General features: G+C 52.3%; 1 protein-coding gene across 1 annotated transcript; it reads right to left on the bottom strand.

Annotated features, from left to right (window-relative positions):
- Window positions 1–3,870: 3,870 nt before the first annotated feature.
- On the bottom strand, window positions 3,871–23,547 carry MVP (major vault protein). Its single transcript, XM_005888820.3, has 15 exons — window positions 23,405–23,547; window positions 15,440–15,572; window positions 15,036–15,231; window positions 13,856–13,979; window positions 13,612–13,743; window positions 12,239–12,333; window positions 11,755–11,991; window positions 9,778–10,059; window positions 8,496–8,740; window positions 8,214–8,411; window positions 6,886–7,272; window positions 6,001–6,117; window positions 5,686–5,812; window positions 4,866–5,054; window positions 3,871–4,137 (listed from the first exon to the last, which is right to left on the bottom strand). The coding sequence occupies exons 2-15, from the start codon at window positions 15,562–15,564 to the stop codon at window positions 3,919–3,921; spliced, it is 2,673 nt and encodes an 890-aa protein (XP_005888882.2). The 5' UTR covers window positions 15,565–15,572; window positions 23,405–23,547; the 3' UTR covers window positions 3,871–3,918.
- Between the last annotated feature and the right edge of the window lie 304 nt (window positions 23,548–23,851).

The following is a 23,851-nucleotide window of genomic DNA, read 5'->3' as shown; positions in this document are numbered from 1 at the left end:
TCACTGGCCAGAAGTCATAGGCCGAGCCCAGTGGCCATTGGAGATCTGTGTGGTGGAGGCATCAAGTCATCAACTGGAAATGAGCTTAGAGCTCAGGGGTGAGGTCAGTGGTGGAGAAATGGATTTTTGAATCTAAAGCCAGGAGACTGGCCAAGAATGTAGCCTTGTAAAGGAACAAGGTTCTGGGAATTCCCTGGTAGTCTGGTGGTCAGGACTCCAAGCTTTTGCTGCAGAGGACACTGGCCAGGGAACTAAGGAAGATCCAGTAAATCACATTGAGTGGCCAAAAAAAAAGAAAAGAGCGAGAAAGAGAACAAGGCTCAGGGTGACTCACGACTTAGCAGCTGAGCAGAGAAAGTGGGATTGGCCAAGTAAACTGAGGCACAACCAGGGAGGTGGAAGGAAAAGCGGAGCAGGCTAGGCGATGGGAGCCTGTGGTAGGAGGCGGGCGGCCACTGAGCTGAAGGATGGGAGGGGCTGAAGGAGAGGACCTAACTTCTGGGTTTAGCAACGGTATTGTGATGCTGAATAGAGCTGTTTCCATTAAGCAAGGGGTGGAGACAGAAGTTAATTGGTGTGGTTTGAGGAGATAATGAGAGATAAGGAGTGGAAACTGAGAACTTTGGCTAGGAAGGAGGAGATAGGGGAGCTGGAGGGAACCAAGGGCAGAGAGAGTTGGTTCTCCATGGAAAGGAGCAAAGCACATTTCTAGAAACAGATGGTGCAGGAGATAAAGGCGGTGGGATGGGGGAGTGGACTCCCAGGAGGACTTGGGGGGAAGGGGGTGAGCCAGGCTCAGTGGGAAGAGGAGGAAGGGCACGGTCCAGATGGGGTCGTTTGTTAGATTTGATGCTGGAAAGGGCCTTCCTGCCCAATGAGTTTCTATTTTCTCAAAGAGGTGAGAGAAAGTGGGCCGGGGTGTGGGAGGTGGAGAGGAGAGGGGGTGTGAAGAGCTGCTCTGAAGGGGCCCTCACACAAGCGAGCTAGAGGAGCAGAGTCAGAGGCCGTAAGGTCTCTCGAGATTCGTTGCCATGAGTTTCAAATGAGATCAGTCTGTAGGTGGGTGTTCCTCCTCCAGGAACAAGCAGCTGGTCAGGGCGGGTAGAGGGGGCGGTATCTGGTTTAAGTCAGGATGGAGCTTTTTCCACTGAGTATCATGGGAGAAGAGGAGAGGCGAGGAAGGAGGGTTTTTTGGTTTTTTTTTTGTTTGTTTTTTTCATTGAAGTATAACTGAATTACAATGTTAAGTTTCTGCTGTACAGCAAAGTGATTCAGTTACACATTTATATACGTTCTTAAAAATTCTTTTCCATTATGATTTATCATGGGATAGTGAATGCAGTTCTCTGTGCTATACAGTAGGAGCTTATTTGTCCATCTTACATTTAATAGCTTACATCTGCTAATCTCAGCCTCCCATACTGTCCCTCCCCCAACCCCTCCCCCTTGGTAACTACAAGAACATTCTATGTCCATGAGTCTCTTTCTGATTCATAGATGGGTTCATCTGCGTCATATTTTAGATTCCACATATGCGATATTGTATGGTATTTTGTCTTTCTCTGACTTCACTTAGTATGACAATCTCTAGCTCCATCCATGGTGTTGCAAATGGCATTATTTCATTCTTTTTTTACGACTCAGTAGTATTCCGTTGTGTAATATATACCACATCTTCTTCACCCATTTATCTGTCAGTGGACATTTAGGTTGCTTCCAGGTCTTGGATATTGTGAATAATGCTGCTATAGACATAGGGGGGTGTGTATCTTTTCAAATTAAGAGTTTTGTCCAGATACATGCCCAGGCATGGGATTCCTGGGTCATATGTTAATTCTGTTTTTAGTTTCCTGAGGAACTTCCACACTGTTTTCCATCTGTCTGCACCAACTTACATTCTCACCAGCAGTGTAGGAGGGTTCCCTTTTCTGAAGGAAGTTTTGAGTGAGAATGAGTGAATTACAGAATAGACAACAAAATCTAGGCTGGGCAAGATTGAAATGAAAAGGGTGAGGGGTTCACCATTGAGAAAGTGGTTGAGATCAAGGTCACTGAACCCTGGAGTAGAGGAATGGTTGGCAGAAGGTGAGAAGGAGTTGATTTCAGAGGTGGTGTGGTTATTAGTAATGACAATGTCAAGGGATGGCCATGGGAGCCATGGCCAAGACAGGAAGGAACTTACTCTTCTTGGGTAACCTTATCTGCTGTTACTTCTCCCCAGAGGCCCTTGGCTATAAACAGTGTTAACACAGCATGTACCAGGTACTGGATGAAGAGCTTTGAGTTAGTTGCCTCTCCTCAGGGAAGATGCGGAGAAGGCAATGGCAACCCACTCTAGTACTCTTGCCTGGAAAATCCCATGGACGGAGGAGCCTGGTAGGCTGCAGTCCATGGGGTCGAGAAGAGTCGGACACGACTGAGCGACTTCACTTTCATGCATTGGAGAAGGAAATGGCAACCCACTCCAGTGTTCTTGCCTGGAGAATCCCAGGGACGGGGGAGCCTGGTGGGCTGCCATCTATGGGGTCACACAGAGTTGGACACGACTGAAGTGACTTAGCAGCAGCAGCAGCAGCAGGGAAGATGTAGGGGGTTTGTAGGAAGGAGGGGTGGATGAGCTGACTCGCTTGCCTGTTCTACCAAGACCGAGACAGCACCACCAAGTGCTATGGGCTAAACAGACAGCCCCACCCCCAACCAGCGGAGACCTGAGTGGGGCCATTGGTTACCAATGCAACTCAAGGCAGGAGACAAGAGCTCATGGGACAGGGCCCAGTGAGGGGAGAGGAATAAGACTCTTAAAAAAAAAAAAAAAAAAGCATCATAAAGAATCTCCCTGCAATGCAGGGGACTCCAGTTTGATCCCTGGGTTGAGAAGATTCCCTGGAGAAGCGAATGGCAACCCACTCCAGTATTCTTGCCTGGAGAATTCCACGGACGGAGGAGTCTGGTGGGCTACAGTTCATGGGGTCTCAAAGAGTCAATCGTGTCTGAGTGACTAACTGCTCAGTAGAGGAAATGCTGGCTCATTTCACAAATGAGGAAAAGATCAGGGAGGTTGGGTTCTCTTGGAGCACAGCTAGACACCCAAGCTTCTCTACCTAGGCATCTTTTTGCTTCCTCAGCAGAGACCAGGCAGGCCTGGCACCTACAGATCTACCTGTGCAGGAGGGCTGGTATACCTTGCACCCTGTACCTGTGTGCCCAGATTAATTGTATCTGGATCCTTCCCCCAAATAAGGGCTCATTAACGGTCGTTGGGGAGGGTGAGAAGGGGGCACCCCTTCCTTGATGCTCCAAAGAACCCAAATCAGAAGCCCAGGGAGGTGGCTCCAGTTCCTAAGGCCCACTGCACCATCTTCCTCTCAGATCTGACGCCCCCATCTGACAAGGGATGGGTGCACAGCGCCATGCGCAGGTGCATAGTTTGACCAGCAGGTGGCGCCGGATAAAGCCTCCCAAGTGCAGGAGGTGGGGAAGCTGGGATGGATACACCCACAGACGGAGGGTTAAGACTCCAGAACGCCCTGGCCAAACTGGGCTCCTGGAGGAAATGGTAGTGAGAAGAGATGGCGCAGAAGCCACCCAGCCACCCCAAGAGGTACAGGCTTCATCCTCTCGCCTGTGGCATCATCTCCCCCCACGGGCACCTAGGTGAGCTGACTGCTGAAGGAATAGTCTGGCTGCTGAGAGGGACTTTAGGTCCACCTTCCCATCAGCCTGACTTTGGGTTAGTCTTCTCCCTGTCTTAAGTTTCCTCTCCATTTCAAGATGAGGGTGGCCTGTAGTAACCATCAAGATTTCAGAGGATCTCTTCCCCACCACCATTAAGCTCCCTTGTGATAACAGACTGAAGGTAACAGAAGAGGGTTTTAAATGCCCAGAAGTGTCCGTTTTATTTGTCAGTGCAGTACAGAGCTAAGGCACAACCTGGTTGTTTCCAAGAGTTAGGGGGGCAGCAGTGGAGATGGGAAGCAAGCCCTCTTGGACGCTGGGTCCCCCGGTGGGCTTCTTGGCTGGGGGCTGGGCCTCAGCCCCGAGCCCCAGCAAACCCAAGGCTGTGTTGAAGAGGTTGATGGGCGTGGAACCATCGGTGATGAGGGTGGATTTTAGGCCCAGGCTCTGCAGCAATTTTACCTGGAAGGAGCAAGAGGCGGGTGAAAATGCAGTCAGAACCTAGTCCCTTCTCTCGTCCCCTCGGCCGCCTGTCTGGGAGGGGGGCTACCCTGTTCTCGGCCCTCACACGGCAGCTGCTGCCCAAGCCATCCTCAGGACTATTCAGTGACAAGTGAAGACCATTAAGAGGAGCCTGAAGGTTTCATCCTCTCCCAGGCCTCAAGAACCTTGAAGCTCTGGCTGCTGCCTCCGGGAGCTCTGCACTCCCCGCCCTTCACCTGCCAGGTGGCAGCCATCCAGACCTTTCTGTTCCTTAAACACACCTTGGAGCCTCTACTGGAAGCCCTCATCGACTGTGCAGAACTTGAGTATCCCCTCTTCAGAGGGGCGCCCCCTTACCCAGCTAACCTGCAGCCTCTCCTCCCCCTTCTCCGTATTGCTCTGTTTGACTTCTTTTGAAGCAACTTGTCATGGATTGACATCCCATCAGTTTACCGCCCTCCCAGGAGCTCACTGAATCCAGTGCAGTGCCTGATATGACCCCATGCTGGAATGACATGGGTCAGAACACGGGATACATGGAGAGTCCAAGCCACCACCTCCTCTTGTCTCTCTGTCCCCGACATCTCTCTAGAAGTATTTGCCTCCCTGGCTCTGTCTTCCTGGTTCCAAACATGGTCCCAGGACACACATCCACACGCACAGACATCCACACACGCCCACACCTGCTCTCTCTCCCCCACTCTCACCTGCATCTCCGGCCCTGCCACAGCCATGTCTCTGATGGTGCTGGGCCCCAGGGCCTCTGTCATCTGCTTGAACTTCTTCACCTCCACCTCAGCCAGCTGCTGGGCCTTGCTCACTTCCAGCTCCAGCTGGGCCCGGGCATAGAGCAGCTCCAGCTCTCGTACTTTCTTTACTCGCTCAAGTTCGGCTTCCTGGAAAGGGAAAACCCAGCATTCTTTTGATTGGGTGGCCCCTAGATGTATCTAGCAAGTCACCTAGCCAGATATCCTGAGAGACCTCGGATGGAAAGGATGGAATAGGAAACTTATCAGTTAGGGGTGAACCCTGGCTATGCCAATTTTAACTAGTGACCCCTGTGTATGTTCAGTCGCAAAGTGGTGTCTGACTGTGATGCCATGGACTGCAGCATGCCAGGCTTCCCTGTCCTTCACTATCTCCCGGAGCTTGCTCCAATTCATGTCCACTCAGCCTCTGCTGCCCTCTTCTTTTGACCCCTGGGAACTCCTTAATCCAAGACTCAGTTCCCTCTGTAAAATGGAGAGAATTCCTACCCATAATGGAATTTCAAGATCTTGCCTGTAAAAACAACATACCTAGCACAAAGCTGGCCAGTATGGGAATGCCTGTCTGTAGGATGGGTAATTATTATCCTTACCTTCAAAGCAGGTATTAGGTGAATGGAAACGGCAAAGGACTCCACAAACCCCAACACACTTGAATGGGGCTTTCTGTTAGGGTGCTTGGTGTCCCTCGTGGCTTCAGAGACCAGGCCTCTTCCAGACCCCAAGGCCACACCCTTTCACAGGCATCTCCCCCACGCACCGTCTCAATGGCCAAAGCCTCTGCCTTGAGCTTGGCCTGGAGCACAGCGCCTTCTCCCTCGATGCGCGCTGCCTCAGCTCGGGACTCGGCCTCCGCCTTGGCGGTCCCAGTGCTCTCCACCGCGGTGCTGAGGGTGGTGCAGAGAAGTCAGGGAGGCCCCTGAGGAAGCCCAGCCCCGCCCTCCTCTACCCTTGACTTGTGCTATCGCAGCATGAGTGAACACACACGCACACATACACACACACACACACACTCCCCCCATCAGCTGCTCTTCCAAGACCCTCTGCCATCTTTTCTGCCAGTTCTCCACCCCACCTCAGAGCCTCCAGCTCCAGGAGTTCTCTGCGAGCTTTCTCAGCTTCCGATTGGTCTAAGATCTTCTGCCTCTCAAGCCTGCCGCGGGCTTCTTGTTCTAGTCTCTGAGCCTCGTGCCTGGGTGGGAGAGGGGACAGGTAAGACGCTGGGAGTGGGGCCAGAATAGGAACTCCAAGGGCCGGGAGCACTGGCCAAGGAGAGGCCCTCGACATGCAAATGAAAACGCAGCATGGATATTACGTAAACCAGGGGTGGTTCTAGGTGCAGTGCACATGGCCATGACCCTGCATTCACACGACTCACCTTCCAGTGGGGGAAAAAACAAGTGAACCAAGATTTCAGACAGTGACAAGCTCTTTGAGAAATGGTTGCTACGATAACATGACTGGGCAAAGAGGGCACTGCTTCAGCTGAGGTAGAAAAAGGGCTCTCCAAGGAGGTGAACTCTGGAGGCCAGAGGAGGAACCTGCCCTCAAGTGCAGAAGAACAACTCTGGGCAGAGGGAGCAGCCAGTGCAGAAGGCCTTCAATGCACAGCCGAGTTCCCACCTTGAGGAGCAGAAAGGAGCTATGGGCCTGGAGCACATGAGCCCTGGGAGAAGGCAGGAAGGCGAGGTGGGGGAAGCAGGGCTGGACCCCAGAGTGCCTGGAAGGCTGCGGAAATGAATCTGGGTTCCAGCGCCAGCAAGGTGAGAAGCCACAGAAGCAGAGGTAGCATCTATTCCACTTTCAGTGGCCCAGGCTCTCTGCTGGTAAGGGGACAGCAGGCTGACCACCGGGGGTGCTGTGTCACTGGGGTCCTGGCAGTGGGCAAGAGGCGGGGACCTGTGAGAGGCGGGGCCCACAGTGGGCATCGTGGTCAGCCAGGCCCCTAGGCCTCACTCACTTGGCAGCTGCCTCCTGGGAGTTGGTGGTGATCTCAATGGCCAGCTGGACGCTGCGCTGCAGGGCGTCCCGGGTCCTTTGGTCCACGGGCTCCACCGACTGCACATCCACACTGCTGACCACCAGCCCGTTCTGGGGAAAGACGGCCCGGTCCCGGGGCTGGGGCAGGGCCATGGTGTCAGGCCCCTTGGTTTCCTGGGTCTCAAAGCCAAAGACAGCAGTGCGAATGATGCGGGCCGAGTTCTTATGGAAGTCATCAAAGGTGACAGAGGCCACGGCCCCCCGCACCCGAGATGCGATGGCCTTGCAGGCGTCACCCACAAAGTCGGGCACTGAGAAAAGCTTGGCCGTCTCTTGGGGGTCCTTCCGGTCACTCAGCTCGAAGTGCCTGTGAGCAAAGACAACTTTCTCGTCTTCAAAAATGGACATTGACCCCCACCTTCTGTGGTTTAGGCAGGGTCTCATGACAGAGAATGCTAATTAGCATCTGCTATGTATCAGGTAAAGTCCTAAGAAACTTACACGTTCCCATTTCATTCACTCATACCACCCTATTTGGTGGGAATTTTTATTTTTTAGACAAGGAAACTGAGGTCCAGAGAGGTTAAGTGACAGACTCTAAGTCATACAGCAGGTCCTCCCAAGCCAGAAAGTTGAACCCAGGTGGTATGGTTCCCGGGACCAGGCCCCCTCGGTTTGTCAGGTTGCAGTGGCTCCAAAGATGCCAGTGTCCAGCTAGCTGCTCTTGTCATGTCCCAGGCACTCAGCCAAGAGGTGAGGAGGGTATGCTTGGCAGTTGTCAAGCACTGCTTCTGGGTCCGACTTTTCTCTCCCCTCTCATCACTGCCATTTGAGCTTTAACTACAGATGGGTCACTGTTCTAGTTCTCATAGTATCCTGTCCACAGGCCCATGAGACTGATGGTGACGCTGTTATTTTACAGCCTGGCAATGTGTGGAAAGCACCCAGTGCTTGCCCAGCCCGTGGCTAGCAAGTGGTATACCTGTTGGCCTCAGAGCACTTGCTCTCGACCACCTGATCATCCCAGCACACACATAGACACACACACAGTCTTTTTAAAACCTTGTTTGGCTGAATTCCCAATGGGAGTTTAGCTGGTGAGTGTCTTCCACACACGTCCCTCCAAATCCTGCTCCAGGAGAGCCCACATCTTCCCTGTCATTCCCCTCCGGCATCAGACTGCATTTGCACGAACCCCTGGGTTTGCCCCTTGACCACAGCATGGAGCTGGGTGCTCCGCCCTGATTGTGGGCTCAGCACTTGAGGAGGCATCTCTCCTCCTCACGGTGCCCCCCCGGGGCCCCTTACCAGTTGTAGGCAAGCTGCAGCTGGAGCCTGGCATGGTCTGCTGTCTCAATGGTGATGACGTCGGTGAAGAAGTCAGGCCCCAGCAGCAGGCAGAGCGTGCGGCGGGCGTGGGGACGCTTGGGCCGCCCGGCCGAGAGGGACAACACTGTAAACTGCTCTTCGGGACCCAGCAACACGAGCTCTGGCCCGAAGACCACGCTGAAGAGAGCCGGGGGTCAGAGGCCTGGAGAGACCCTCCCGCCACAGCCCCCTGATGGCACAGCCACCCAGGCCACTGCTCACCGGGCTTTCTTCTCCCGGTAGTCATACACCTGCACTGCAGCATTGTGCGGCACGCGGTAGCTGACCACGCGGGTCTTATTCCGGGGAGTGGAGAGCTTAGGGGTCTTGGATGTCTCCTTCTCACCCCTGTCGGCCAGAGGATCCTGCCCCTTGTTCAGCAGCTCCTCCACCCCTGGAGGCAGCTCCTTCTCCCACAGGACTTCGTCCTGGGTCAGCATGTAGGTGCTCCCAATCACAGCTCGCACCTGGAAGATGAGGGATGTCACCAGCGAGGGGAAAATGGAAAGAGACCCACCTGGCAGCCCTAAAGCGGAAGTGATCCAGGAGGCAGGGCAGCATCCTGGTTAAAGGTGGCCTCCGGAAGGAGGCTGCGTTCAAGTTCACACTCTGTGAGCTTGGTCATCTTGGGCAGCTATCTGCCCCCACTGCCCCCACCACCCCGTGTCTCTCAGCTCCTTATCTGCAAAATGGAGGGTAGGGGTGAGGAATGAATGATATCTTGCATGTCTAGTGCCAAGAATTTGGTATATGGTTATGTTCCAATATTGTTCTTGAATTTTCCTTCATAGGGCAGCTTGGAGGGCACCCCAGGGACAGATGCAACCCTAGGAAATAGTTCACACACTAACATTTCCTGGGATTCTGAACTCTACTTGTAGGTTAGAGTCCTAAAAGAGGCTGGAGATGTGGTCCTCAGTCAAACCAAGATCAAGGTTTAGGTGACAAAGAGGGATTCCACCAGGAAAAGGGTATGTGAAAAGGGTATGATCCTATGCATCCCAGTCAGACCTTTATGCCGGAGGCCAGATCTAGATGCCTTGGGGGTTGAGTCCCCATCCTCAAATCTGGTTCATCTTCTTGCTCAGGAATGCTAACATTTAAAATTAACTAAGACAGGGGCTTCCCTGGCGACTCGGTGGTAACGAATCCACCTGCCATGCAGGAGATGTGGGTTCGAGCCCTGGGTTGGGACAATCCCCTGCTCCAGTATTCTTGCCTGGGAAATCCCATGGCCAGAGGAGCCATGGTGGGCGACAGTCCATGGAGTCGCAAGAGTCGGACATGACTGAACAACTCAACCACCATTTAAGGCAAAGGGAAGGCAAGAACTCCAGAAAACGCCCTGGTCTTTTGCAGCCAGCTGGCTCAGATGCTGCCAGCAACGCTGTGGAGCTCTTCTGTCACCTCCACTGCCCACCGCCCCATCCGCATCATCCCCTCGCCCAGACCAGCTGCCACCACACCCACCTGGCAGTGACAGTGCCCACCCCTCCACAGTTACCCTTCCGGTCTTGACATCCTGCACGTAGATGCCCTCGTTCTCATCCAGTGGGATGGCCTGACGCTCTTCCACCACCTCCACCTTGGCGGGCGGCACATACTCCAGGGGTCCACGGATGAGCCAGTGGTCACCAGCCTGGTGGGAGACCTTCTCCTTGCCCTCCCCCTCCTCCAGGGGCTGCAGGGCCCTCAGCAGCAGCCCCTGCTGCTCCGACAGCACGTATACATTCTGGATGCCTCGTTCCAGCTTCTCCCCGGGCTGGAGGAAGAAAGACTGCTCTCCCTGGTAGGGAGAAGTGGAGTCAGGAGCCGTCGCCTCCCAGGACTTTGGAGCCCTCTGATGGTACCTCCCTCAGCCCTGGGTGATTGTGGACTTCTGTTGAGGACAGAAGCCCCTGCACCCCCCAAAGTCCCTTCCCCACCTCATCATACAGCAAATCATTTATTTAGACTGAGACTCTTCACAAATCCCTGTAGATGTGATCAAACCTGCCCTGGAAAGATTCTGTGAAGTGTCAAGGTCTGGGTTCTCACAAGCTCAATAGTTAAGAATTAACCTATTATTGCTTTATTTCTCCCACATTTTATTCCCTTAGGGTGGTGTAGTACAGAGTTTCCCATCTCTGACCTTTGGACCAAATCTGGCCTGCTATTTTTTAATATAACATAATACAATATAAATATATATTTGAGATAAAACCCACCTATTATAAAACATGTGCCCATGTGCTAAGTCGCTTCAGTCATGGCTGACTCTGCAACTGTATGGACTGTAGCCTGCCAGGCTCCTCTGTCCATGGAATTCTCTAGGCAAGAATATTGGAGTGGGCTGCCATGCCCTTTTCCACGGGATCTTCCCGGCCCAGGGACTGAACCCATTTCTCCTACATCTCCTGCACTGGCAGGTGGCTTCTTTACCACTAGCGCCACCTGGGAAGCCCATATTACAAAATACACCTATTTAAAGTATACAATTCAGTTGCTTTGGAATATCCCGAGTTGCCCAACACTACTCCCTAATCCCAGAACATCATCATCCTGAAAAGAAACCCTGTATCCAGTAGTAGTTACCGCCCATCCCCGCCCCAACAACTGTATGTGGATTTACCTACTCTGGACATTTCATGTAAATGGAGTCATACAATCAGTGGTCTTTTTATGCCTGGCTTCTATTGCCTAGCATAATGCTTTCAAGTTTCTCCGTGTTGTAGGACATATTAGAACCTCATTTTTGATTTTTACCTTTTTGAATTCTCTCAAGAACATGAGTGTCTGCCACCCCACAAAGACTATCTTATCCTTTTGATTGACATGCCATTGAATGGATATGCCATATTTTTCAGTTATTCATCAACTGATGGATATTTGTTTCTATTCTTTCTGCCTCCCGTTTTTGCAAATAAAATGTTACAGGAACATAGCAGTACTGGTTCACTTACAAGATGTCTACACCACACAATATTGTAAAGCAATTATCCTCTGATTTAAAAAAAAAAAAGACAATCTACACTGCTCTCATGGCACAACAGCAGAACTAAGCACAACAGAGACCATACACCTCACAAAGCCCCACATATCTATGACTGTCGTAGGAGAGGCCTGCCCAGCTCTGGTAGTCCCACATATAGTTCAGAGAAGGGATGAGGTAGAGGATGGGGAAGGGCAAACCAAGAGATTTGTCTGATGCAGGATGACAAAGCTTCCAGAAGAGAGAGACGTGAAATATGAGAGAGAGTTTCTGGGTCTATATTCACAGCGGTCAGGGAGGCGCTCCCAGGAGAGACTGTGGGTAACCTGAGGTCAGGGATTGCCAGAAAGATCAGTGACACTGTATTCTCAAGAGAGAGAGACAAGTGTGCACAGAGGGAGCCGAAACCAGCTTGATGTTTCTAGAACGTGTACCTGGGGTGGGAGGAGGGAAGGGACAAGGGTCCAGGGCCTCAGGCCATTCCCCTCTGGGTGAGGGGCAGGCACTTACCTTGAACACAAGCTTCTGCCCCAGCTGGTTCTTGCCGTCTGGTCCGACCGGGTCGAGAATCACACAGTAGTTGTGGGGGCCCAAGGTGGTGACAGACACAACCCCCATCACCTCCTCATAGACATCTGGCACGTGGGCCTCCGTGTCCTGCACGGTCACCAGCCACTCCTCCCCAGTGCGGCGGGTCACCCCTCTCACGTCTCGGAAGTTCTGCCGAGCTCGAAGGTGCAGGGCTGTCTGGAGAGCAAGATGTCATGGGGTTAGGGGGGTTTCAGTAAAGCCACCTCCAACTAACTTCCTCGGGGAATCTGGGAACCCCACTGGTCACTAAATGCTCCAGGTCTGAGTCCCAGTGTCTACCAACCCAGGAGGATTTCTTAAATCCTTTCCAGTGACCCAGGACACTCCTCAGGTGATCTTATTTTCTGCCACAGTTCTCTGCCCCTCCGAGAATCTCCCACCCAGGGCCCCCCGGAGCACAGACCTTTTCCGTAAGGATCACAGCATCCACCACATCCAGAACCTCCTCAAACACTGCTGGGAGATAGGCACCCACGGAGCGGACCAGCCATTCTTCTCCTGGGCCGGGGAGGAGAGGCAAAGGTCAAAAGTCATCCAGCCTGCTCCCCAACTGCCCCTTCCCACAGCCTAGATAAAGGGTACCTGCAGGGCTTCACACACCACTTTGAGATCATTGCCCCCAGGCTCAAGAGCCTGACGGAAGTCCTTCTTTTCCTTTTTTGAGGCCAGAGGAAAAGCAACCCCTACCTCAGAGAGATTAAAAAAAAAAAAAAAAAGGTCTTCCAAGCATCCAAGTTGTTGCTATGCCAGTACCCTGTAGGCCTTCTCTAAGCTCCAGAGACTAGCTTTTTTCTTCTTCCCCTAAAATGGGCAGAAGGGCTTCCCTGGTGGCTCAGAGAGTAAAGAATCCACCTGCAATGCAGGAGACCCAGGTTCCATCCCTGGGTCGGGAAGGTCCCCTGGAGAAGGGAATGGCTACCCACTCCTGTGTTCTCACCTGGAGAATTCCATGGACAGAGGAGCCTGGTGGGCTACAGTCCAAGGGGTCACAGAGAGTTGGGCATGACTGGGCGACTGGCACAAAGTCGGCAGAACTGCGGCATTACAGCTTAGAGGTCGTTCAGCCTACTAGAGAAGCAAGGGTGCTGGGCACAAGTTCCAGCCTGGCTCTTTCTGGCCATAAACCCAGGCTTCAGTTTTGTCATTTGGAAAATGGGAGCTGTGGTGCCTCAGGGTTACAGGAAGACCTAAGGGAACTGCGGTCAGTAAAACTTTTGAACCACACCTGGCTCCGTAAGCATAGCCTTTGTTAAGACCTTGTTTTGTTTAATATAACAGGTCTGTCAAACAATTGCTAGTTGCATATAAACATGGGAAGTCCCAATGGTTCGAGAGGTAAAGAATCTGCCTGCAGTGCAGGAGACCTGGGTTCAATCCCTGGGTTGGGAAGATCCCCTGGAGGAGGAAATGGCAACCCACTCCAGGATTCTTGCCTGGAACAATCCCATGGACTGAGGCGCCTGTCGGGCTACAGTCTCTGGGGTCGCAAAGAGTCAGGACTGAGCATACACAGGCACAGCAACAATATAAACACCTGCTTTGTTGGTCTAGAGACAGACCCAGCTCACGACAGAGTCAGAGGAAGGGAAAGCCATGTCAACAGGATCCAGGTCAGGTTAGTGGGGGAAGCAGCATGAGGCAGCCCCCAACAGCTGACAAGAGATACCAGGGAAGCACTTCCTCCAGGCTACAGGTGGCCAGCCCCCAACCTCCCCCACTTACCCCCACAGTCAAGGCTCAGCCTGCCCTATCCCCGTGAACACTTCAAGACTCCACCTGTCACCCGCTCCTTGCCATCCCTGTCTAAGCATTCCTTGCGAGCCCTCAGCCTCAGGGCCTGGTTCTGCTTGATGACTGTGGCCTGAATGATCTCGATGACTTCCACCTCCTTCTGGGGTATATATGTGCCTGGGAAGGGAAGATGGGGGAGGTAGGGTTTGAAGGTCAGAAGATATCAAGGCCCTAATGAGAAGGCAGGAAGCCTCTGACCCCAAACCCGGCTGGATAGAAAAACACTTACCAGGCCCTTCAAATAGCCACTCATCCCCTGCTACCACCTTCTGTCCATTCTTATCCTCAAAATCCAGTAGCGCCTTAAGATGGAGGGCAGTGTTGGGTAGAACCACCTGCAGTGGTGTGATGTCCTAACAGGGGAAGCAGGGGGGAGTCATGGGGTACTCAGAGCTGTGACCCCTTGAGGCCAACTGAGATCCTCAAGGTCAGAGTCCACAGCATCAATCTCTCCACATCCCCAAAGATGACCCCAAGTGGAATGTACAAGATAGGGGTGGTCCCAGAGCCATCTGGCCTGAAGAGCTGAGACGGGGTTGACAGAGCTAAGAGTTAAGATGGAGTTGATGCCACGGCTGAGGGCCAAGGAAGTACTTTCCTCTGCAGAAGTGCTCAGATCCTGTTTAGAACTAGAACTCCAGGTAGGAGATTGGGTAGAGGGCTTGCTGGGCATTGTGGGAGAAACATCAGGGAAGCTGAGTAGGTGAATATCTCACGGCCCAGTGTGCACTGGGGCGCTCAGGAAACAGGAGGTGGGAAGGTCTACACTGCTCTGACGGGCATATCTGAAGTGTGAGGCTTTGTTTTCAAGGTTGCCTCATGGTCACCAGACCCAGTGCAGAAGAGAAGCAGCAGCATTGTTTGGTAGAGGGGACTCCTGAGGGAAGTGAAGGTCAAGAAATGTCGCAGAAATGAAGGTGTCCTCACTCTCAGACCCAGGGCCGGAGGGCAACACGGACGAGGGCCCAGCTGGTACTTCAGGCCTGCAATGCCTTCCCGTGGAGCGACCACAGGCACCTGGGCCTCAGCTGGTCCACCACAGCTGATCCGGCCCACTGGCCGCCGAGACTGTCTGAGGGAATGAAATGCTTACTCTCGGCACAAGTCACTGAGTGCCAGACTGGCCAGGAGCTTCGGGCAGGCTCTGGAGCCTGGAAGGTTAGGTGGCGAGATAGGCCGACAGCTCTCAAAGGTCTGACGTGGGCGTATGAAGAGGAAGAGGGTATTTGGGGAAGGTGAGGGAGGGGGCATCCAGTCAATTCTGTCCCAGTGAGAACCAGCAAACGTCCCCTACCATCCCCACCCCCTCCCACCACCCCAATTTGTTTTCCCTCCAGAAAGCAGTGCTGAGCCCTAGGTCAAGGTGGCAGGACACAAGAGAGTGGGTATAGGGAAGGTGAGCCGGGTACCTTCTCCAGCACCTCCCCTGGGAACAGGGGGAAGGGATCCTGGGCCAGCCGGATCTCCAGGTCCGCGTGGCGGAGCCGCACTTGTCCTGTGACATCAAACAGCACGGTGCCCTGGGCATCCCGGGCCACCGGGTTGGCCACCATGCAGTAGTGCCGTGGGGGGACCGTCAGCATGCGCACGGGAGCGAACAGGATCCTGTTGGAGGGCGAGAAGCAGTGTGAGGACTCAGACCCCTGTCCCTAGTCCCGAAGGAGGCAGCGAAAGGGAGAGACAGCTTCCTGTGACCCGAGCCAATGCCAGTCTTGCTCAGGAACGGGAAGGAGGAGATGGGTCATCATGCCAGCCAGACTCCCAGGCCCTCCTTGGCCCCAGATGTCCCCACGGCCCAGTGCTGGCCACCCACCTCTCATTGTCCTGCCGGATGTAAGTCTTTGGCCCGACCTCCACGCGGGACACATTGCTGTTCTGGTCTAGCACGTGGATGTAGTGGTATGGCGGGATGCGGATGATGGACTCTTCCATCGACATGGTGACTCCTGAGCCCAGGGCAGCAGAGTGACACAGAGGTGGGCAGAAGACAAAAGGTGAGTTCGGGGGGCTTGGGATGAGGCTGACGTAAAGACTGCCTGGGGTGATAGGGGAAAGGGCCCTTGTTCCTTCAGCTCAGGCTATTCCATCCTTTACCAACCCCCACTCACTTCTTTCTTCCCACCCAGGGCAGCCCATCCAGACCTCATCTCTATTGAGAGATGCTTGATGTAGTTAACCACAGAAGCCCACAGCTTTCTGCCAACTCTTTTCCCTCATTCCCATCAACTTTACCTCCCTCAAGCTTCCTATGCAGCACAGCTTGTGGGATCTTAATTCCCCCACCAGAGATAGAACCTGGGTTCATGACAGTGAAAGCACCAAGTCCTAACCACTGGACCACCAGGGAACTCCCCTGGAGGCGGCTTCAGATCAGAACTTTCCCGATGTTCAACCCCCAATGTGGAGGAGGCAGAAGTGCACGGAGCTGGGAAAGGTGGTCAGCCTCTGGCGGAGCTGTGGGGGTTCCCCCCCCAGTACGGTGCAGAGGGCAGAGGCTCTGAGGAGCTCCCTGGATCCTCCAGGGGGCAGGCTCCTTTATTTCAGGGGATCCTGAGGGCCCCAGCTGTATGCAAACATTAGCCCACATCCTGAGAATATTTGCATGGTAGGCAATCCTGATGAACTGTTCAGATATGAGCCACCCCTTGAGGAAGGGACCCCTGATGGAACTGATGCCGGATTAGCAACACCAAAGTGTCTAGTCCTTTCCCACTTCTCTCTGGTCTGCTGCCACCCATGACTCCCTGCCATCACAGGTAGGGGTGGGTGGGAAGGAGAAAGGGAGTAAATGAATACTCCATCCACCCCCACCCTACCTGCTTCTGAATCCTGGGTGGTTACATCCAGTGCTCAGCCTGTTCAGGAATGTCACACCGCCTACCTAAACCCCAGTCCTGCCTCCCTCCAGCATGCCTTGAACTTTGGCCATGTCCCCTGGAATCACACAAAAGGAATCAAATTTACTAGGGAATTCAAAGCCTTGCCCTCTGAGACTTTGGTCCAACTTAAAATATTTTTGGCCACACTGTGCAGCATGCAAGATCTTAGTTCCCTGACCAAGGATCAAACTTGCGCCCCTTGCACTGGAAGGGAGGAGTCTTAACTACTGGACCACCAGGGAAGTCCCAGTCCAACAGTTTTGAAGCCACCACCAAAAAAGGAGTGGAACCCATCTACTCCACCATTCATCTAGCTTTCAACCTGGGTGAGAAAGAAATGGGAAGTGAGAAAGAGGAAGGGAAAGTGGCTTGACACAGGAAACAGAGGCAGGAGCCACAAAATTATGGGATGAAGGTGAGGCCCAAGGGTTTTACTTGATCCACACAATCTGAAAAATTTCTTCTGTTTAGAAAATTGTAAGTTTTTTTTTTTATAAATTCCCGATTCCTGCTTCTCTTGACAAATGAGGAGCCAGGCCATACATTCCCACGTGACAAACTGCTGAGCGCCAAGTAGCTGCTGAGCTCTTTAGATGGGTCACAAGCTTTCCTGCTTAACCACAATCCCCACCACTCCCTGTTGTCTTACACCTGTGCCAGTGCACTCACATCACCTGTGTGGTTCCTGTTTAAAACCTTCCAGGACTTGCCTGGTGATCCAGTGGTAAAGAATTCGCCTGCCAATTCGGAGCACATGGATTCAATCCCTGGTCAGGGAAGATCCCACATGCTGTGGAGCAACTGAGCCACAACTGAGCCGGTGCGCAGCAGTTACTGAAGCCTATGTGCCTAGAGCCTGTGCTCCACAACGATGAGTAGCCCCCGCTCACCACAACTAGAGGAAGCCCAGGTGCAGCAGTGAAGACCCAGCACAGCCAAAAAAATTCCAACTCAGCATCATCTGATAGAACTTTCTATAATAATGGAAATAATCAGTGTGGTCTTTGGACTGACTGCACGTGGCTACCAAACTCTTGAAATGTGGCAGTGTGACTGAGAAACTAAATTTTTTTTTTTAAGAAGTGGATTTATTTAGAGAAACACTCCACAGACAGAATATGGGTCATCTCAGAAGGTGAGAGTGTCCTAAAGTTTTAATTAATCACATGTAGCTAGTTGATCCCCATATTAGATAGACAGTGTAGTTCTAAGTAACTGAGTCCTAGGTAGGGAGGATGAGTCGTTCAAGGCCACACAAGTCATTGGCACCATTAGATTCTCATCCTGATGGAATACCTGGTCCTGTGTCTCTCCAGTGGCATGCAGTGCAGTGCTAGGGGCACGGATTCAGCCAGACTGCCAGGGGTCACTTACAATTCTGATCTGCCACTTTCTTGCCTGGTGAAGTGAAAGTCGCTCAGTCGTGTCCTACTCTTTGTGACCCCATGGTCTATACAGTCCATGGAATTCTCCAGGCCGGAATACTGGAGTGGGGAGTAGTTCTCTTCAGGGTATCTTCCCAACCCAGGGATCAAACCCAGGTCCCCTGCATTGCAGGCAGATTCTTTACCAGCTGAGCCACCAGGGAAGCCCAATGTTCTAATGTCTTACCTCATTTTCAAAGGTTACAGTTTTCATCTGTTTTCTTGGTACACTTTCTGTATCCTGAGGGCTATGATTCTCTGCTCCTTTTTCTTGCAACTTTGTATGGGATTTGATCTTGATACTTTTCTGTTGCCTGTTTGTCAGGTTGATTACCCTTAACTTTCCTAACATCAGAGCTCCCTCTTCTGTTGATTTCAGGTAGTGTGTGAAAAACCCAGTGTGGGCTTTCTGCTCTCCCCATTCTTACCCTGGCCTTTGCTTTCCTTCTTCTCTACTGCCCATCCTGCTCAGCTGCGCTTCCATTCCCTGGGACAGGGCCCCACAAAAGCATCCCCCCTCCCCTGGCTAGGACTGCCTGGATCTTGGTTCCAAGTCTCACTATGGATGGGTGATCTTAGACAAGTCCCTTGCCCTCCCTATTCCCGTGTCCTGGACTTTGAACTCGGGATGGATAGGGCATCAGCCCAAGTCTATGAGAATGGAATTTATTATGAAGCACTTGGAATAGAGCCTGGCTCTGAGAAGCACTGTGTGTAGCTTGCAGCTGAGGCCCAGCCTCCCTATCCAGTTGGAGGATGTGACCTAGAACTATGGTGGCCCCTTATCCCACCCAGCATATCCGCTTTAAACGTGTTTACTGATCAGGAAGGTGACAGGTTTGTGCGTCACCCAAGCTGTGGGCCTAGAATAGCCAAGGGGCATCTGACAGCCTAGGGAAGCCTCTTCCTGGTTCTCTGCACAGTGGAAGCCTGGCCAGAAAGCCAGATGGGGGAGAAGGGAGGGCTAGGGCTGCAAGCGGAGGGGAGCGCAGGGCTCTGGGAGGCCCCACAAGACTTGAATTCTAGAAGGCCACACAAGGCTGGGAAGCAGGCTCTGGGAACAGCCTCCAAAGGCTCCTTTGGACGATCCCTCACGCCCTGCAGCTGAAGCCTCTCCACCATCTGTCACCCCAGTTGGGCCCAGTTGGGGGGCCGAGAGCCTCGCCCAGCTCAGTGACTCAGCTGAGAATCATCCTTGAAGCTAATCAGGCTGGGTTCCTGTCTTGTTTCAAGGCCAAGCCCTTGTTAACTACTCTTGTTTCAGTACCGGGACTCTGTCTCACCTCCCTGGTCAACCACCTCCTCAGCCCCAAAGCTGTGCCTTCCACCTAAGATCACCTGCTAAGTTCACCCAAGTACAGGCTTTGAGGACTTCCCTGGCAGTCCAGTGCTTAAGCCTCTATGCTCCCAGTGCAGGGAGCACGGGTGGATCCCTGGTTGGGGAACTAAGATCCTGCATGCTGCACAGTGCCACCAATGCACACACTAAAAAACTCCACCCCCTACAAAACAGACTTTGCCTTTTCCATCTTGCCATCCCCGAAGTAGACGTGAGCCTCAGAGGGTCTCTCAGGGATCCAGGGAAACCACCTGACTAGGGCAGCATGTTTGTGTATCAAATACAGGCTTTTGTGGTTTGCCAGATGACGTGTACAGTTAGAGCATTTTACTTTCAATATACCAGGGCCCTCAGAAGACAATTTTATGTTGAACTTTAGAAAGTCCTGCCCAAGCCCCGAGTTTGGTCCCAACTCCCTAAATTCACTGAGACTTCCTTTCAGTGTCTGCTTCCGATATCTGTGCTCTAGGATGCTCTCTGGGTACATGTCCAGACTGGCCTGATCACACTGACCCTCATGTCTCATGAGGCTCCTGCCAGAACCAGTCACTTTCACCCAGAGTCTCAGAGACCAGTCTCCCCCAGCTGCATCCCACAGACAAAGGAGGGAGGGGCAAGTGTTGCACTAGCAGAACATGAAACAGCCTGTGAGAAGAAACTGGCTTTATCCTCCAGTTAAGAGGTAATTTCTTGACCCCTTTTGGCTCAAGAGTAAACATGCTATAGCAAAATTAAATGAGTCATCACAGGTCCGATTTTCAGGGTCAATTGTGAATGACCGACCATGAATCTTAAATAGCAGATGCCTGGTCGACCAGCCACATGAGGTATGGGGCTGCAGCGAACAGGAGCAACAGCATCACCTGGAAGCTTGTTAATAACGTGGCATCTCGGGTTCTCCTGACCTGTTGCTGAATCAGTCAGCTCTTGAACTAGATCCCCAATGATTTGGGCATAAAGTATGGAGCAGCTCTGCTCTGTAATAGCCTCTCAACCCTGCCTGACTGTACATTAGAATCACCTGGATATTAAAACCACCCATCTCTGGAGATCAATTTAACTGGTCAGGGGTGGGGTCCAAATATTGCTATATATAAAAGCTCTTCCATTGACTCTAATATACAGAAAGGACTGAGGTCTGTCTCTGCTAATAGGATCTTGGGCCACTTGCTAGCCTCTGAGCCTTACTCTCCTAGACTGAAGTGGGAATAAAACTGACTGCTTCCTGGGGTTAAAGACTGGGTTATGTCTAATGGACAAAGGGTGGCTAGGAGGAAGGTAAATCCAGATGGCAAACTGTTCCTCAAATACAGAAAGTTTCATGTATTTTCCCAGCCCCTCACCCCCAGGTCCAAGTAGCCCCCCTGCCAGCGCTCAAGTCCCCTGGTCCCAAGCCATGGGCAGGCCTGAGGTTGGAGGAAAGGCTGGAGACAGCCTTGGTACCCACCGCCCCCACCTCTATTAAGTTTTGTTTGTAGTGGATTTGTTGTTTAGTTGCTATGTCGTGCCCAACTCTTGCCTGCAAGACGCCTCTGTCCATGAGATTTTCCTGGCAAGAACATGGAATGGGTAGCCATTTCCTTCTCCAAGGCATCTTCCAGACCCAGGTATCAAACCTGCGTCTCCTGCTTTGAAGGTAGATTCTTTACCACGGAGCCACCACGGAAGCCCTCTATTAAGCTTAGGTTTAGGAAAAAACACAGAAAACTCAAGCAAAAACATAACTCATCTTTGCAGCTTCCCTTCACTGATTTTAAACATTCTAGTCTTTGTTTAGATAATTCAAGAATCGCATTACTCAGGGACTGCAGAGAGGTTGTTTTTACCAAACAGCTTCCCTATTTAGGGAGATTATTTCCTGTTTTAGGGGACTAGAGTGGAAATTCTTGAGGATTGTCTCACATAAGCCACTTCTTTAGTAGCAGCCAAGTTTTTAGGAAATTTTTCTTCCGAGGAAAATCTTCTGAGCTCCGGCCCTGCTGGGCCACTTTTGGGGAGCAGCAGCTTGTTCTGGGGACGGAACAGCTCTGCCAGCTCAGGCTGATGCTGATCCTGTTTCTATCCTGCCTCCCAGATGTGGGCTTCCCTGGTGGCTCAGGGGTAAGGAATCCGCCTGCAATGCTGGAGACCTGGGTTCCATCCCTGGGTCGGGATGATCCCCTGGAGAAGGAAATGGCAATCCACTCCAGTATTCCTGCCTGGGAAATCCTGTGGACAGAGGAGCCTGGTGGGCTAGTGTCCATCGAATTGCAGAGTCAGATACAACTCAGCAACTAAAGAACAACTCCCAGATGTCAACAATTAATGCCAGTCATTGGCAGCAAAGATCAGCTAGATTGGAAGTGAGCTAGGAACCAGGCTTCAGAACCCCTGATCCAGATCAACATTTGCTAAAATCGCCCAATCATAGGACTCAGCTGGTCATCTTGATGCCTAAGCCTCACCCCATACCCACGGACTAAGGTTTCCAGGAAATCCCACGGACAGAGAAGCCTGGCTACAGTCCAAGGGGTTGCAGAGTCGGACACAACTGAGTGACCAACACTTTCACAAGGTTTCCAGGAGCGACGTTCTGGAATTTCTATCTGTGGGAAGTGCCTCTCACTTCCCCCTGTAACAGCTCCTACTCATTAATAACTTAATTTGGGCCTGGTATTGTGGTAAATGCTTTTAATCAACTCATTTAATCCTCCTAAGAACCTAGAAGTTAAAGAATTTGCTCAGAATCATACAGTGATCAAGAGATGGTGGCTCAGACAGTAAAGCATCTGTCTGCAATGCAGGAGACCTGTGTTCGATCCCTGGGTCAGGAAGATTCCCCTGGAGAAGGAAATGGCAACTCACTCCACTGCTCTTGCCTGGAAAATTCTACAGACGGAAGAGCCTGGTAGGCTACAGTCCACGGGATCATAACGAGTCAGACATGATTGAGCAACTTCACACACACACAAAAAAGAAGTTAAAGAATTTGCTCAGAATCATACAGTGATCAAGGGATGGAGCCAGAATTCCACCCCAGGTACTGTGTCTGCAGAGCCGCCAAACCAGGAAGTAGTGTGGGTTCTCAAGCAGAAATGTCAGTAGATTCTAGAATCAGGACTTCAGGACCCAGGTGGGGCTGGGTACTCTTTAGGAGATAGTGCCAGTGCGGTTCAAAGGTATTCTCTGCAACCTAGGAAGGCAGCACCCAACAAGGAGGCCCGAGTAGCCATTCAAGGCGGCTGCCCTACGTGCTCATGGCTTTAGAGAGCTGCTCTGCCCAGAAAGCCTCGCCTCCAGGGCAGGTTGGGTGTCCTGTGTGCCAAGGGTGGCGACAGGCAGAAGCTTCTGGGAGTCAGTTGGCACCCTAGTGACTGCCAGCCCTTCTCCTCATAAAATCTGGGGGCCCACCCGGATATGGAGCAGAGAAAAGAGGGCACAACCTACTTCTACTACTACTCCCCCCCCCCGCCCCCGCAACCCTCTGTGCTTCTAAGATCCCCAGAATTACAGGCCAGTGGGTCCAAAATAGAGCTTCCTCTTTTCAGTTTGGTCACCCTGTCCCCGACCCCGTCAAAAACAAAAACCAAACAGAGCCTTGCTCAGCAAACTCTGTGTCTTCTGGAAATCAAGACTTCCTTAAGATTACTCTGCCAATGATTTCTCAAATGATCCGTAAGGCCCACAGCTGGCACAGCCCTGAGCAGGGCAGAGGGGAAAACCTCGACGTCTGCAGAGCTGGGTAATGTCAACGGAGGAAAAAAGATTACATTCTAAGAGCTCAAGGGGACAGGCAAGATAAATCTGGCAGGGACCAACCTCACTCGAGGAGGGAGTCTAAATGGATCCCTTAGGTTTCCTCTGCCCCTACTGCCAATGGGGGAGCTGGAGGTCAGAAAGGTCTGAGATTTCGGGTCTGGGGGGGCAAGGTGACAAGTTCATCTACCTTTACATCAGAAGCCAGAAAAAAAAAAAAAAAACAAGGAAAGCAAACCCTCCCAAGGCCAAGCCGCCATCCATCTTCTCCTAGTTCTGGTTCAGGGACCACTTGCCCCAGCTGAAGCCCCAAGAAGGCACAACAGAGCTGGAGAGGGACTTGAGGGCCACAAGGTCCCACTCACTGGTTTGGGGATTTGGGGCCTTTATGAAGTACTTACATCCAGAAGTGTGGCTTGGCTGCAACAGACTCCTCAGTTCGGGGAAACTCCAGCACCCAGCCCAGGGGATCACTTCCCGACAGGGCAGGCTCAGGGGTGGGGCTCGGGATTTAAAGGGCCCTCGCAGCTGGTTCTCATTTCTTTTTTTTTCTCCACCTCTAGGCGGCTTCTGACTTCCCAGGTGATTCAGTGGTAAAGAAACTTGCCTACCAAGTCAGGAGATGTGGGTTTGATCCCTGCCTGGGTCAGGAAGATCCCCTGGAGAAGGAAATGGCACCCACTCCAGTATTCTTGCCTGGGAAATCTCATGGACAAAGGAGGCTGTCCATGGGGCTACAGTCCGTGGGGTCGCAAAAGAGTCAGACACGACTGAACAACTAGTGAAGAACAAGGTGGCTCCTACTACAGCTGAAGGCACTGGGCTCATTCAGCGGCAGGGAATGCCCG

Source organism: Bos mutus, chromosome 25 (genome assembly GCF_027580195.1).
Source record: "Bos mutus isolate GX-2022 chromosome 25, NWIPB_WYAK_1.1, whole genome shotgun sequence".
In the NCBI taxonomy this organism is placed as follows: domain Eukaryota; kingdom Metazoa; phylum Chordata; class Mammalia; order Artiodactyla; family Bovidae; genus Bos; species Bos mutus.
The sequence above is the reverse complement of the archived record's forward strand: the minus strand, read 5'-3'. Positions and strand labels throughout refer to the sequence as shown.

Bases quoted from the DNA above. Each gene is read 5' to 3' on its own strand.
- MVP (XM_005888820.3), bottom strand. From the start codon at position 15,564: ATGTCGATGGAAGAGTCCATCATCCGCATCCCGCCATACCACTACATC. The intron at 12,334-13,611 runs GTGGAGTCTTGA...TCCCCGGCCCAG, and splicing joins TGGCAAGGAGCGGGTGACAG to GAGAAGAATGGCTGGTCCGC. The intron at 5,813-6,000 runs GTGGGGTGGAGA...CACCACCCTCAG, and splicing joins CTGGAGCTGGAGGCTCTGAG to CACCGCGGTGGAGAGCACTG.